We start from the raw sequence: 15,470 nt of genomic DNA, 5'->3' as shown, positions 1-15,470 counted from the left end.
AATACCAAAACAGATAAAGACACCATGAGGGAAAAAATAAAGAACTTGCTCTACATAGTGCGTTTGTGCATGCATGCTCAGTCGCTTCAGTCATCTCCGACTCTGGGATCCTGTGGATTGTAGCCTTCCATTGAACCCACATCTCCTGGGTTCCTGCATTGTAGGCGGGTTCTTTACTCACTGAGCCACCTGGGAAGCCCGTTCTTCCCAGAACTATAAAATGTTCCCGAATCACCTTAAATATAGTTTTATCTTAAAGTTATTAATACTTTTAAAATCAGCTTTCCCAAACAACACATGCAATTGAGCTATTTGCAAATTCATGAGCCAAAAGAAAAATTTATACTGGCTAAAATAAGACTTTTAATATAAGTGTTTTTTTTTTTTTTTTCCTTGTATTTCTATGCCATCTTTATAGTTCTGGTTTCTTACATCTTAATTAGCAAATTCAACGTGCAGGTTCTATCCCAGGCTAATTTATACACTTCCGGAAGGAATGGCCTCTTAAATCCACAGAGTGTTGAGGTGGGGAGCCCCCAACCATGTCAGATTCATTTCACTTATTATAATATACATGTTTCAATCCATTCTCCCAAATCATCCCACCCTCGCCCTCTCCCACAGAGTACAAAAGACTGCTCCACACATCCGTGTCTCTCCTGCTGTCTCGTATACAGGGTTATCATTATCCTCTTGCTATATTCCATATATATGTGTTAATATACTGTATTGGTGTTTTTCTTTCTGGCTTACTTCACTCTGGATGAGGCTCCAGTCTCATCCACCTCATTAGAATTGATTCAAATGTATTCTTTTTAATTGCTGAGTAGTACTCCATTGTGTAAATGTACCACAGCTTTCTTATCCATTCGTCTGCAGATGGACATCTAGGTTGCTTCCATGTCCTGGCTATTATAAACAGTGCTGCGATGAACATTGGAGTACATGTGTCTCTTTCAATTCTGGTTTCCTCGGTGTGTATGCCCAGGAGTGCGATTGCTGGGTCCTATGGCAGTTCTATTTCCAGTTTTTTAAGGAATCTCCACACTGTTCTCCATAGTGATCGTACTAGTTTGCATTCCCACCAACAGTGTATTTTATCCTAAGAATAAAATAAGACTTTTAATATAAGTTATATATGAAAGTGGTGTAACTTGGTGAAATGATCTAGAAAGCACATCTAGGGCTGAGTAGATTAAGGATGGTGCCTGTGCAGGGTAATAATGGAAGGAAAGAAAGAAAGTGAAGTCACTCAGTCGTGTCCGACTCTTTGCGACCCTATGAACTATAGCCGACCACGCTCCTCCATCCATGGATTTTCTAGGCAGGAGTACTGGAGTGGGTTGCCATTACCTTCTCCAGAGCATCTTCCCGACCCGGGAACGAACCCGGGTCTCCTGCATTGTAGGCAGACACTTTACCGTCTGAGCCACCCGGGAAAGTTCTAATGGACTAGAATGGCAATAAAACTCCTGGATTAAAACACTGAGGAATTGCAAACCAAGGTGATTCTATTCAGGACACTGACAAATGGTGACTAATTAAAGCATTATAATTTGTAAGAGAAAATAAATACATTATATTAAGAAGCCAGCAAAAAATATTGTCCAAGTTTTTCTTCTCAGACCCCAGATATTATCACAACTTTCTCACTTGCTCTCTCACTTCACTGAGTATCCTTAAAATACCATCTCTCAAAGGAGCTTTCCTGGACTATTCTACTTAAAATAGCACAATATAGGTTTAGGATGAAATGGAGTTTTAGAAAAGAGTGAGAAAAAATTTAAAAATTAGAAAAATTAACAGTATTTATGTTTGAAATGTTCTTATTGACACTAAAAATGAGTGAATGCATGTATTCTACTTGGATCATAACCATTAAAATGATTAAATATTTTGTAATGTGCTCTAGAATTAGATATATTAATCATCACTTGAGATGAGTATTTTTGCCAGAAAATTTGGTACAGCAACCTTTTTGAGGGAGAGACAGTATAATATAACTTGAAATAGTCAGTGGTGGTATAGAACTCTTCTTCGTTAAATCAATTGATAATTAGTTCTTCCAATTTTGCCTCCAATTTGAATGAAAAGAGTGAATTTGATTCATATTTATTCTGAATTTGATGTATACATTGAAGATAAATTCTAAAGTGATTGACTTATAATCCCCTTTGTAATATATAGTAACATGGTAAAGGATTTCAGATGATCATTCATGACAACTTGTATCATAGCATCATTCTAGCAAATATGAAGAATGAATAATTATATTTTGCAGTGTAAGAAATTGAAGCCCATAGAGATTAACGGTTTACTGAAGATCACAGATATTACCATAGATAGAGGTTGTAATAGAATAATAGCTTTTGTCTTAGTTCTATCCACAAGTTATATGATCTTTCTTGCAATAAAGCATATAGAATTTCTGTCAACGAGATCATTGTTGTTTGTTTTCTGCATTAACCCCAGAGCAGATTCAAATATGTCCACTTATATATATAAAATGAGGAGAGCATTTTGATAAAATATTTTATTAATAATAATAAGCATGGTTATAAAAATAACAACTTTATTAACTACAGAAAATTTATATACATGTCATAACCACAGTGTTCCCCTTGGGTAAGCATCCAGCTATACCACTCAATAGGCAGCTTATCTATTTCCTATTTACATACAAGACAAACAGTAATAACATCCACAGTATTCCATTTTCAGTTTCCTAAAGACAGAAACTTTCTGTGCAAATGGAAGTGAACCTACTGAAAATTACACTGTCAATATTTATAGGGTCCAGAGAATTTTAACATTTTTTATATTAGCAAATTCTTAGTTCAAAATTCAGTTGAATATTGAAAGATAAATTCTTTTGGATTTTATTTTGAAATGTAATTTATTCACATAAAGATTATATCAAATTAACTTTATTTCTCAAAGGTTTGTCTATAAACATGGGATATAATTGATCGAAAGTAGTTCTTTTTTGGACTTATGTCAATTTAAAATATTTTTAGTATGAGTTTATTAAAATTCTTCACCACATGATCCCTATATTGCAAAGCCAGTATTATTTTTTTAATGTTTAGAAATAACAAGAAAATTCCTGACAGCAATTTCTTATTTCTTGACAGTGTTTTTTTCAAGAGAATGTTGTGGCTATAACATTCACTTTCTACAGTACCATTGGTACCAACAAGAAATATTCACAGGAATAAGTGAAATACAATTTTGTTATCACATGTCATTATTGTTATTTTTCTTGCCCTCCAGTGTCTCATATTTCCCATAGTTTGAAACACTTAGATAGCAAGCAAGAGCCTGTTAATACTAGAGATTCACTCAATATAAACCATTTTACTGAGGACCTGCCCACAGCAGATAGGTAAAAGTCATTACACATTTTACAATAAAATTAAAGAAGTATACAAAAGGATTATCATTCCTTCTGCACGGCAGAGGCATTATGACAAATATTTTAATTTTACAATTACTATTCCTGGTAGACATAAGAAAATGTCCACAATTATAACAGCACGTAACCATTATTCAAACAGCCAAAATAAAAATATCATTGAAAACTTCTAATTTAAAGATTCTTTTTTTCTATGACTCCAATGAAATGGATTTTTACATAAATTGGATTATTTATTTTTTATTAAGAAAAAAGAATGCCCAGGAAATAGTATCTTTCACCAGAGAAAAATTAACGGTTATTCCCCGTTGCACCACCTAAAATAACATGGGTCTTGTTCATCTATTCCATCAATCTCCTATAAAAAGGAAACTCCCAAAGAAAGGACTGCTTTTTACACATATCTGATAGTTTATTAGTGGTCTTGTTTTATCGTTTAATAAAATGGAAAACACTGAGTTCAAAATGTCTATAAAGTTAGCTTCATTTTGTATCTATGTCATCTCTATCCCTCAGTGGAAATTTAGAGGAAAAGACATAAAAGAAATATTTTAAATGTGAGTATTTAAAAGAATTGCAATTTAGTAAGTGTTTTACAAATATCATTAATATGTGACTATAAAAGTTTGTCATTTAGCAAGAAGAAACTGAAAAATATTTTAATATCTAGGCAATTTACCTTGGAAATTTCTGTGTTTGATTATAATGTTATATTATGTAAGGGAGAGAAAAAGATAACTAGATACACTGATATGTACTAGTTACTTGGATTTCTCTTCACTTTCACTGTTTCTTGTTACCAGCACATATATTATCACAAAAAATAAAGAAAATGGCACAATTTCGAAAAGAATTTTGGATTTGCTGCCCATAATCTGAACTAAGTTCTTGAGTAAAATTAAAACCATTTTACTCAAGATTGAACAGTGTCTTCTGGAATTTTTAGAGCATCATTTGGATCCCTGGCCTTAATTGAGATCATCCAAAAGAAACAAGTTAGAGAAATGGACATACTAGAATCAAAATATTCAAATAATTATTTTAAAATAATTTTTATACAGGAATATTTTGTGAAACTTCAGAACATATAATAATTACTCTTTGTTATCTCATTTCTTGACAAATACATGATCTTTAGCTAATCATGACTAATACAGTAATAAATATGGTCTGGTTATTATCATACAGAATACAAAATCTGAAATTTCCCATGCATTAGGAAAGATCTATGTAAAATTAAGTAAGATAAAATAAAGGTATTTTGATAAAATACCTCATTCAGCAGATTTAACTGTACTTTAAAAAAATAATCGAATACAGAATTTAGACAAACTAGTTCCTTTCCTTTTACATTTTTCCTTTACTTGAGTAAAGTTTTATTAGACTAAAAGACATCCAGGTAGACAATGTTATTTTTATTTCTTTCTTCAATATATATTTTAACGCATAATTTGGTTAAAGGCTATTTACAAATTTTAGAGACATGGGAATTTTCCTCTTAAATATTTGCTTTTAAGTTAAAGAAGATGAGAAAGAAGCCAATCACAGCAGCAAGTCTTAGACTTAACATCCTTAAAAACATCTTAAGGACCAAAACACTTTTAAATTTCAATTAGTTATCTCTCACTTTTTTAACTACTTTAGGAAAAAAGATCTAAAAATACCTCGCATAAATAAGTGTCCCTAAATTTGAAAGAAAGAATACTAATAAACAAATAGCCTTTTCCCTTTAAGAATTAGAAACTATCTAAAATAACTTGGATAAAAAATATATGTAAGCACCTAGGTTAGGTGTTATTTAACTTTGTGTGTCATGACCACACCTCAATTACCAAGGAGTAGAGGTCATCTGCAGATTATAAGGAGGATGATCTAGTCACTTCTATCTTGCACTTTTCCTTTATATTCCTACTAGTCTTTATAAATTTTTTTATATTTTTCTTAGGGAAAAACTATAAATATACAATTTCATAATATTTAGGAATTACATTAGATACACCACAATTTGAACTGTAGTGTATGCACATGTGTACCCATGTATTTGCATACAGGTATATGTTTTTGTAAAAAGTATATGTACCAGTATTACAGGATACATGATGAGGAGAAATGAATGAACTATAATGTATAGCATATTAAAGGTAATATAATTTAATATAGAGTTACAATTTAAGGACACAAGATATAAATTGTTTTTGTGAGGCTGAAATAATGTTTAACTTATGGTTTATTTATTATTATGAAACTAACCTTGGAAAGCAGCTGAGAGAGATTAATTGATCTTTTCCAATATATCTTTAGCATCCAGCAATTATACCTTTGCATTTTTTAGTTCATTCAAGTATCTTCAGGAGATATGTTACTACACTTGCATGTACCTTAATTCACTTCGACATTTACAAAATAACACTGACAAACAAAACAACAGCAAATGTCCATAAATATTAATGAGTATCTTAACAAACATGACACTCAAGTAGTTGTCTCAGGATTTTTAAGTTACATTTTAATTCCATGTACTCCAAAATCTTCATGTAAAAAAGACTTGTGTTATTGGAAGCTTCAGACAGTTACACCAGCTACAATTGTGGTACCTTATACGTTAATATAATTTTGTGTATCCATTTTGCATAATATGCCACTCGGACAAAAATACCAGGACGATTTGGAATGGCACAGCCACGACCAGGAACAATGACACCAAGAACCATTCTCATTTTATGTTGTTCACAAACAAGTGGGCCACCATAATCTCCCTAGGAAGAAGACATGCAACAATAACAACATAGTATTATTTTAGAAATAAAAATTAACAAATCATTAACATTTCATATATCAATTTAAATCTCAAATATAGATATGTAAAAAAGAGGATACCTTCAACTAAAATATGAAGACATTAAATTGATGTACTAAACCATTTGTTGTCTTTCTATTAGACAACTCAAGACTGAGATAAGTACAAAGGTTCAAAACTGTTCTATCGTGTGTAGTAATCATTTAAGAATGATTTGTCTTTTCTAAAATAGTCACTCATGTTTTAAAGTGGTTTTTGCTTTTGTTCCATGCAGATTAATTATACATAACCACTGCTAGCTTTTTAAGAAAGTAGATTTTATATTCATTTTGCTCTTCTTCTGGTGTTCTGAGTATGTTCAGTATAGAAAAAATGGGAAATATAGAAAAGTACAGTATCAAAAAAACCTCACCTGTAATAATACAGTTTAAATTATTAAGCCACATTAACTTTTATCTAATTTCTTCCCTTCCCTTAACCCTGCCCCCAAAATGATTTTAATAAGTTAAACAAAAACTTGTAGTTAATAAAATAATTCTATTTACTGTTTAGAAATTGCTTTTCTGGGCCTTAAGAAGGAATGTTCCTGCACTTACTGTTAGTAGTTAACAGAGTTATATTTATCTTTTTCTTACTCTTTGTGGAAAGCTTGTATGGTAACCCTGTTGTATAATCATATCTTCATAAATGATAGATGAAAGATGAATAGATTGATAAAAGGATTTGTGTGTATATATTTTTAATATGGACGTTATGTTTATACACATTGTTATATGTCATCAGTAAAATGTGCTGCATCACTTTTTTTGTGCCATGTAGCCTCCTAGGATTGTAGTGACTGACTTTTGGCATCTTTGTATCTAGAAGAGTGCTTGGGACTATCTTCATTTCCCCCCAACAGTGATGAGACAAACTAAACTACTGCAAAATTTAATTCTGTAATACAAGTGGAAAGAAGAGAGCTATCAACATTCTATGATAGATAAAATCAAGGTGGGGGTGACACAGAAGATAAAATACTAAGGAAAATAGTTTATTCAAAGAGACTTGATGCAGATGTACAGAAGGGACTTATGGACACAGCAAGGGAAAGAGAGGATGGGACAAATTGAGAGAGCAGCATTGACATACACACACTACCATGTATAAAATAGATAGCTAGTGGGAAGCTGCTGTATAGCCCAGGGAACTTAGCTTGTGATTACCTAGAGGAGTGGGATGGGGTGTGGTGGGTAGGGATATATGTATACTTATAGCAGATTCATGTTGTTGTACAGTAGAAACCACAACATTGTAAGAAAATTATCCTTCAATTAAAAATAAATGAATAAATAACACAAAAAAGTGCAATGAAGTGAAAGTCTTCTGAATGCCAAAATTCATCATAAACAATGTTCAAATAAAACCACAGATTTAAAGAACATTTGAAACTTCTACAAATCAACTTGAAAAAGACAAATGACTTAACAGATAAATTTGCAAATGAATGAAAAAGTAATTACAAAGTACGATGAAAACAGGAACAGATGCTTAAATGTGTGAGCAATAAAATCTGATCAACAAAAATGAGATAAATTTTGAACTGGCTTCCCTGGTGGCTCAGACAGTAAGGAATATGCCTGCAATGCAGGAGTCCTGAGTTTGATCCCTGGATCAGGAAGATGCCCTGGAGAGGAAATGGCTATCCACTCTAGTATTCTTGCCTGGAGAATTCCATAGACAGAGGGCTACAGTCCATGGGGTCATAAAGAGTCAGACATAACTGAGTGGCTAGCACTTTCACTTCTTCATTTGTACCAAAATATTAAAAACTGATGATACTGAGTCTTAGCAATGGGAAAAGGGGATTTCTTTTTCATATAATGTTTCTGGAAGAATAATTGATATGAACTTTTGAGGGCAATTTGACAGAATGTGTAAATTATCTAAATTTGCTTTAATGTTGTCATTCCATGTTAAGAATCTATCCTAAAGAACTTATGATTCAGACACATGCAAAAAGATTTCTCTATAGGAATATCAGTTATGCTGTGTGGCTAGTCTCTTAGTCGTGTCTAACTCTTTGCAACCCCAAGGAGTATAGCCCACCAGGCTCCTCTGTCCATGGGGATTCTCCAGGCAAGAATACTGGAGTGGGTTGCCATGCCCTCCTCCAAGGGATCTTCCCAACGCAAGGATCAAACCCAGGTCTCCTTAAATGCAGGTGGATTCTTTACCATCTGAGCCAAGAGGAATAGCTCTGCTAATAGTAGCAAATGATTAGAAACTAAGTGTTCAATAAAGAGTAGGGGTTAATTTTTTAATTAAAAATAAAAAGGGGATATATGCATACATATAACTAGTTGACACTGCTGTACAGCAGAAATTAACACAACATTATAAAACAACTATATTCCAATGGTTTTTTTAAAAAAGACTTGATATAAACTCTGCCACATGAACTTATCTGGTTTTTAAATTAATGCACCAGTGTTCACTGAAACAAATTGTTCAAGTCAATTACATTTTTAGAGACTTTCACTAAATGTGATGCTATTGCTATCCTACAAATGTTTAAGAGATTTCTTTTTCAAGTGTCTAGATTTCAGCGGTTTGGTGATTAAATTATCATTTCACGTAACAGTGATGTAAAAAAAAAATTAAGCAGTTTTAAGAAGTGACTGAATCAATTTGAAGTAAATAGATAAAAAATAGCAAATATGTGATAATATGATAAATTTTTCAGTGCTAAAGTTAGGAATCTAATAGCATATAGATGATAAACCAGATTACAGGCTATCCAGAAGAGCATTTGTCAAAGTAATAATGGCAGTAGGACTTGAATAAGTGTAAACTTCCTATCTCAAAGACTTGGTCTAGCTCAACATTTTTGTATTTACAGAGCTCTTTGGGGAATAAACAAACAGATAAAAAATATTCCTAGTAAATTTTCATTTGTTATAATAGACTTAGTGATGTTAGATTTACTGGAACAAAAATACCAAATTCCAAAGTGGTTATAAACACATAATCAGTTTCTAATCATATTATTTTCAAGCAATTTAAACTTTTTTTAACTTAAAAATATTTTATTTTCAAAGATGAAATCTCAAAGCAATATATCCATAACATATGCACTTCAATACAAATTTATGCCCCATACATAGGGCATTTTCCTAAAAATCAAAAGATATTACTATTACTGAACTCATTCCATATTTTACTACACATAGTATTCTATAATTCCAGAGTTCTCAGGGTTGGAGAACTTGTCTCTTGCATTCAAAATGCATCTAAAATAGCAGTTTAACAGCTTGTTTATGTTAAATAGGGATAGGAACACTGCCAAGTAGAAAGAACAGTTGCCTAAGAAATGAAAATGTCCAAACTCTTAAAGTCACAAACTTTGACCTTCTGTTTTTTTAAAATAGAAGCGCCCACGCGCGCGCGCATGCGCACACACACACACACACACACACACACACACACACACACACTGGCTTAACCAAAAATGCATTTAAAGGTTTAAAACCAGGCATGGATCTCTTACTAAAATTAATAGAGTTAAGTTAGAATTTGGGAAGATCAGATAAATTTAGAAAAATATTAGAAAAAAATGCAAGCTATGGTATCAAACTGCCTGTTGGCTACTTCTAATCTGAACAGCTTTCTCTTAGAGTTTTGGCTGTATTAATTTCTTGCTATTTGAGAGATGAATGGCATCTTAGTTTGCTGCTAATGAAACATGAACTGTTCACTGTTTAGCTAAAAGAGATATACAAGAATAATAAGGGTTATATTCTCCAGTTCCCCTCTCTTACAACAGGCAGATGTACAATGATTCTTATTTGAGAAAAACAGAAAAAAATTATAAACAGGAAAAAAATGCTATCTATTATCACGTTACTTATTTAAAAATCCCCCGTTTTTACCTCACATGGTCCTGATACAATATTTTCAGCCCCAGCACATATTTCAGACTCATTCAGAGTCACCTTCCCTTGATGATATTGGCTGCATTTCTCATTCCCCATAATATAGAGATGTGCTACTCGTAGTAGACCATCTGAGTTGATCACTGGAATGGTGCAAAATATGTATGGTTAATGAGCATAAGATAAAGTGAAAAAATAAACAATTACAAAATATTTTTGTAAAATAACTATGATATTGCCTTATCTTTTAAAAAATAGCTTACATCCAGTGTAGCCCCAGCCATAAACACTGCAAGTGGTTTTTTCAGGAATTGTGCACCCATAATTAGGTAAATCAATTGTACTAACAAAATCATCCAAAATAGCAGGCCTGAAAAGAGAAAATATAATGGTAAGTACCTTTGATTGGATTCAGCACAAAATAAACGTATTAAAATGTACTGTGAAAGTTTAATATACTTCATTTAGAAAGAATAAACAATTTTGCTTCAAGTAGGTAGTAGAGAAATGAATATTTATTTAAAAATATTTAAGAGTAAATGGTCATTGCTATTTTTAAATCACTATTTTACCTGTTAAAAGTTATCATATAATTGCTCACTAAGCTTTGGTTTTAGAGCAGGCCACCTCATGCGAAGAGTTGACTCACTGAAAAAGACTGATGCTGGGAAGGATTGGGGGCGGGAGGAGAAGGGGACGACAGAGAATGAGATGGCTGGATGGCATCACTGACTCTGTGGACATGAGTTTGAGTGAACTCAGGGAGTTGGTGATGGACGGGGAGGCCTGGCGTGCTGTGATTCATGGGGTCGGGAAGAGTCAGTAACGACTGAGCTACTGAACTGAACTGAACCATATTGTTGGCCCAATTTCATTTATTCACATATGAACAACTTGAAAATGCCCCCTCTTTGCCTCTGTATGCATACACACACACACACACACACACACACACACACACACACACACACACATGACATGTGACATATGCTTTATAATATATTTACATGAGAGAAAAAAAATAACCACATAGTTGAAGAAAAAGTTTCAACCATTCAAGTGTATGTTAAAAATATGAAACTATCTAAAGGAACTAACCTAGCAAGCTTCAGTAATACCAGATCTGATCCTTCAGGCCCATATACAAGTTGGGTAACATTTAGAACCTGTTTGCGTTTCTCATCTCCTCTCCCATGGACATCATGAATTCCAAGCCAAGCTTCATAATCTTTCAAGTCTTTATTTCTAAGTAAAACATTAAAATATAAAATATAACTTTAAATTATGTAATATTATTTATATGTATTGTTATATTAGCTTACAAGGGCAAATAAATAACCTAAATTTAAAGTTTAAAGTATAATAAAGAGCAACACATTTGTTATTGGAAAATTCTGAATACTATAAGAACATACAAGCAGGAAGAGCCTTTAAATTGCTGAAATTCTAAATGGCTATTTTTTTAACTTGCTTATTCTTGCTAGAGAGTAGGTCATTTATGAAAAATTCTCAGGTAAAGCGTATTACAAGAATTATAATTTATTGCAAGTTTTCCTTTTTATCTCAGAGGTGTATATGTTTGGCTTATTAATAAGGATTGAAGATTTATACTAACAAAATCAATATAATCTTGATGAGAATCAAAAAGTAAGCTAACAAATGCTATCTCCTTATTTTTTCCTTAGGCTAATTTACACTGAAAATCATTCTCAGTATTATTCTGAGGCTGGCTCTACATGAGAAAGAAGTGAGAACTGAAAGAAATGTGTTGCTAATTCAGAAAAATATTTCTATCTAGAAACATAGAATTCAAGATGGAGGTTGGGGGTAAAAATTATTAACATAATTCTAGCAATATTTTCTCCCAAATGAGAGTAGTGCTAATCGTGGAAAGAGGTAGACAGAAATAGTACTCATATGTAGGTATTAATTAAGTCAGTTTCATAAGCTAAATCTAAAATTAAAATAAATTAATTTGTTCACCCTATGCTGGTGAATATCTGTTAAATGAATATATAGTCTAGGGGGAATCTAGGGGGAAGCCATACGTATTTTTAAATGCTTAAAACAAATATTTGTTTCACTTTACCGAGAAGGGAAACACTGTCTTGCAGTAAGAATCCAACTTTCCTTTATCAATGATCCTCCGCAGATATGTTTATTTCTAAAAGAAAGAGGAAAGAAAAACAAGTAACATCTGTACAGAAAGAGTGCTTGCCAATTAATGCAAAACCTATGGCTCCATTTGTTAAACATAAACACATTGAGAAGAAAATGTAGATATTAACCCAAATAGAATAAAGTGAGTATTTTTTTATTAGAAGGATGATACTTGATGATGTAGTATTAGAACTTGTTTTTCATAATGTGATTATAATTTTATATGATCAACTTTATTGATCCATTCCTAAACACATGTTCACATGTGTGTAGTCTATCCTTATAAGAGAAAGTATGAGCTATAAATATAAGATTATTAGACCTAATTTAAATTCAGTGTTTGATTATGAAAACAACAAATTTGAATTTTTATTTAAATTCTGAAAACCATCTTGTGGTAACCATATATAATATTTATGCAGTATTTTCTTCTTTCATTACCATTATTTAGTTCTGATATGTTAACTTAGAATATAACTGAGTAAATTTGTTTGTCCAGCTTAATATCAACAATATAACATTTTACTTATCAAATTAAAACAGTTTTTCAAGATATATCTTCTAGGATATTATAATATATTTGTAAAGAATAATAATAGAACATTTAGTTGATGATATCCAAACTCTGTAAATGTATTCTTATTTGGCAAACACATGGGAAAAAGTACAACTACTCCCAATTTACATTTCCAAAGAGTACAGATGTTCAGTGCTTCAGAGAGTAATAGAATAAGATTCTCAGACTAAGACCACATTTATTTATGGCCTATACCACACAGGAGGATAAGAATATATAGAGAGTTTTAGTTTCTATTCCTCTCTGTGAGTTTTGGAAGAATAAACAGCTATTGTTACTAAGAACTTGGATTTAAAAGGAAAAGAATACTTTTGTTAAAAAGTTTATACTACACTGATCTGGTGAAAACCAGTTTCACCTACTTCTCCAAAGATGGTGACTTCAAAAGGAAGTCTCCTATGAGTAAATAAATTCAAAAGTATTTGCCTTTTCTTCTGGAGTAATGAGATTTGCAGAGATCCTCTAATTAGCTCAAAGACATAGATTATTGGAAATTTTTCTATAGTAAAGAAAATACCACCCTCAAATTTTACAGCCTTCATTAAGTCTTCACATGGCATGATTAACTTTAATATTCTGGTGAGTTTCATAATTCTATTTTAGTTACTGCCCTACAATTATCAGCATAAAGATTTATAAAAATTGATGAGTAACTCCTCCTAAGAAAGACACACTAAGGGAACTCTAGGTCATTTTCTACTTGGTGTCTAAAGAATATAAACTTCATGCTTATTAAGAACTGACTTATTCATTGAAAGAAAAATAACCAGTTTCAAGTTGTCTCTATTCTACTTTAATGTGACTGTGATTTAATTATAGTAAAAATGAATTTTATTCCTAAATTCTAGGAGGCTAAAGTTAAAGTTGGTGATGGACAGGGAGGCCTGGCGTGCTGTGATTCATGGGGTCGCGGAGAGTCGGACACGACTGAGCGACTGAACTGAACTGAAAGTTAAAGAACCAGGGAAGGTTTAGAAAAAAAGGAGATATTCCAGTTTGTATTTAAAGAATAAAAATTTTGTAGGCATAAAATATGGAGGAAGAAAGCTCCAACAGCACAAAGGCCAGAGGGAGAAGCATGGAGTGTCTTGAAAACAAGGGAAAATGCGGCTAGAATTCAGGTGCACTTTGGGGTATGTTGCATGATGACATTCCAATAGAGATAGATATAGAAAAAAAAATTTTTAAGATTCTGATTACCATACTGTATAATATGTGTAGTATATTGAAAGTTCTAAGATCAGGTTTTAAAGCTAGCTCCTATTTTCAGTATTTACTTCTTATAATAAATAATCTTAATTTTGTATAATAGTATATTTTGAAAAACTATTTTCCATAGAACATGGCATTGGTTTTTACACTAAGCAATAGACATGTTTTATCATGTAAAATATTATAATTTCAAGACTGTTCAACTATCAGTATAATTTATGTTTTTCTTAATGATAAAATATTCTAGAATTTTAGATTATTGCCATTTTTTATTAGAATGACAATGAAAAAGTCAGAAATTAAAATCAAATATAAATGTTTTGCTATGATTGTGCATAAACATGTTAGATGATAATCTCATAATATCCTTAATTGGGAAATTAACATAAGTATTACAACTACCATGGTTATATCAAGGTATAAGTAGTTATCTTTTGTAGTTATCTGTGTAGTTATCTTTTGCTTAACAAGAACTAAAATGTCACATCAGGGACAATGCCAACACATATGGGACCTTTGTAACTATTTAAAACAGCACTATCTCTGGAGGCTCAAACTGCAAAATCCAGGGATTGGCAAGCAGAATGTGATTAGTCTCTCTTGCGTCCCCCTCATATGGGTGCCCTGTGCAGGGCACAAACTTCATGGCTGCATATGGCATACTGCTGGGAATATAACTATTTGCAAATAATCCAAAATTATATGATTTGTGTCTATTAATAATTACCTGTATTTCAAACTAACCATCCATCCTACATTTGTTCGTGTTGGAATTCCATTTACAACTCGCAATTGTTTTGTTTTGGCGCAAGATATTACAGGATCTAAAAAGAGGACCAAACAACATTTTGACAAAACATTTTGAAACAACCTGTACCTCTCAGCTTTCTTAAGCGTTTGACGGTAACTACACAAATGTAAATACTGTAATTGTGTCAGAAGAACAGTTTGGAAAAAATAAAAGGTAAATAGTGTGACTACAGTGCCAAATCAGACCCAAAATGTTTGCTATCCTCATCTAAGCAGATAGATAACAAAGAAAAAGTAATCAACTCAAGGTCAGCAGAATTGACATCATAGTGACAGTGACTTTGCTGTCTATGTACAAGTTCTTCAGGTCTAGCAGCAATTGTATTTTCCTTACCAACTTCAACACAACAGAATGATGCTATTTACAGTGCTTTTTTTCTAAATATCAATGGAAAGCCTCAGTGGGGGAAAATATATATATATTTGGTTTATTACTTCTGAATTTGTATAGTGAGAATGTAGAACTGTTTTGCAACGTGTTAACCAAAGTGACCTTAATTGAAATTTTATCCCAATGACATAATTATGTTTAAATCACTATATCCAAATGATATAACACAGACTCTTTGAAGTAAACTTTTTCCT

At 32.1% G+C, this 15,470-nt stretch overlaps 1 protein-coding gene across 3 annotated transcripts in view; it reads right to left on the bottom strand.

Annotated features, from left to right (window-relative positions):
- Positions 1–2,531: 2,531 nt before the first annotated feature.
- Positions 2,532–15,470, bottom strand: part of HGF (hepatocyte growth factor) — an 88,327-nt gene continuing 75,388 nt past the window's right edge. For all 3 annotated transcript variants that reach the window (XM_055420647.2, XM_055420649.2, XM_088833942.1), the window contains 6 exons: positions 14,803–14,899; positions 12,216–12,290; positions 11,225–11,371; positions 10,390–10,496; positions 10,124–10,269; positions 2,532–6,171 (listed from right to left, as the gene is read on the bottom strand). In XM_055420647.2, coding sequence (XP_055276622.2) covers positions 5,995–6,171; positions 10,124–10,269; positions 10,390–10,496; positions 11,225–11,371; positions 12,216–12,290; positions 14,803–14,899 — 749 coding nt within the window. In that variant the 3' untranslated portion in view covers positions 2,532–5,994. The remainder of the gene's footprint in view (positions 6,172–10,123; positions 10,270–10,389; positions 10,497–11,224; positions 11,372–12,215; positions 12,291–14,802; positions 14,900–15,470) is intronic.

This window comes from Moschus berezovskii, chromosome 3 (genome assembly GCF_049115385.1).
Source record: "Moschus berezovskii isolate FMDL1 chromosome 3, NW_MosBer_1.0, whole genome shotgun sequence".
NCBI lineage: Eukaryota > Metazoa > Chordata > Mammalia > Artiodactyla > Moschidae > Moschus > Moschus berezovskii.
This window is presented reverse-complemented; position numbering and strand designations above follow the sequence as displayed.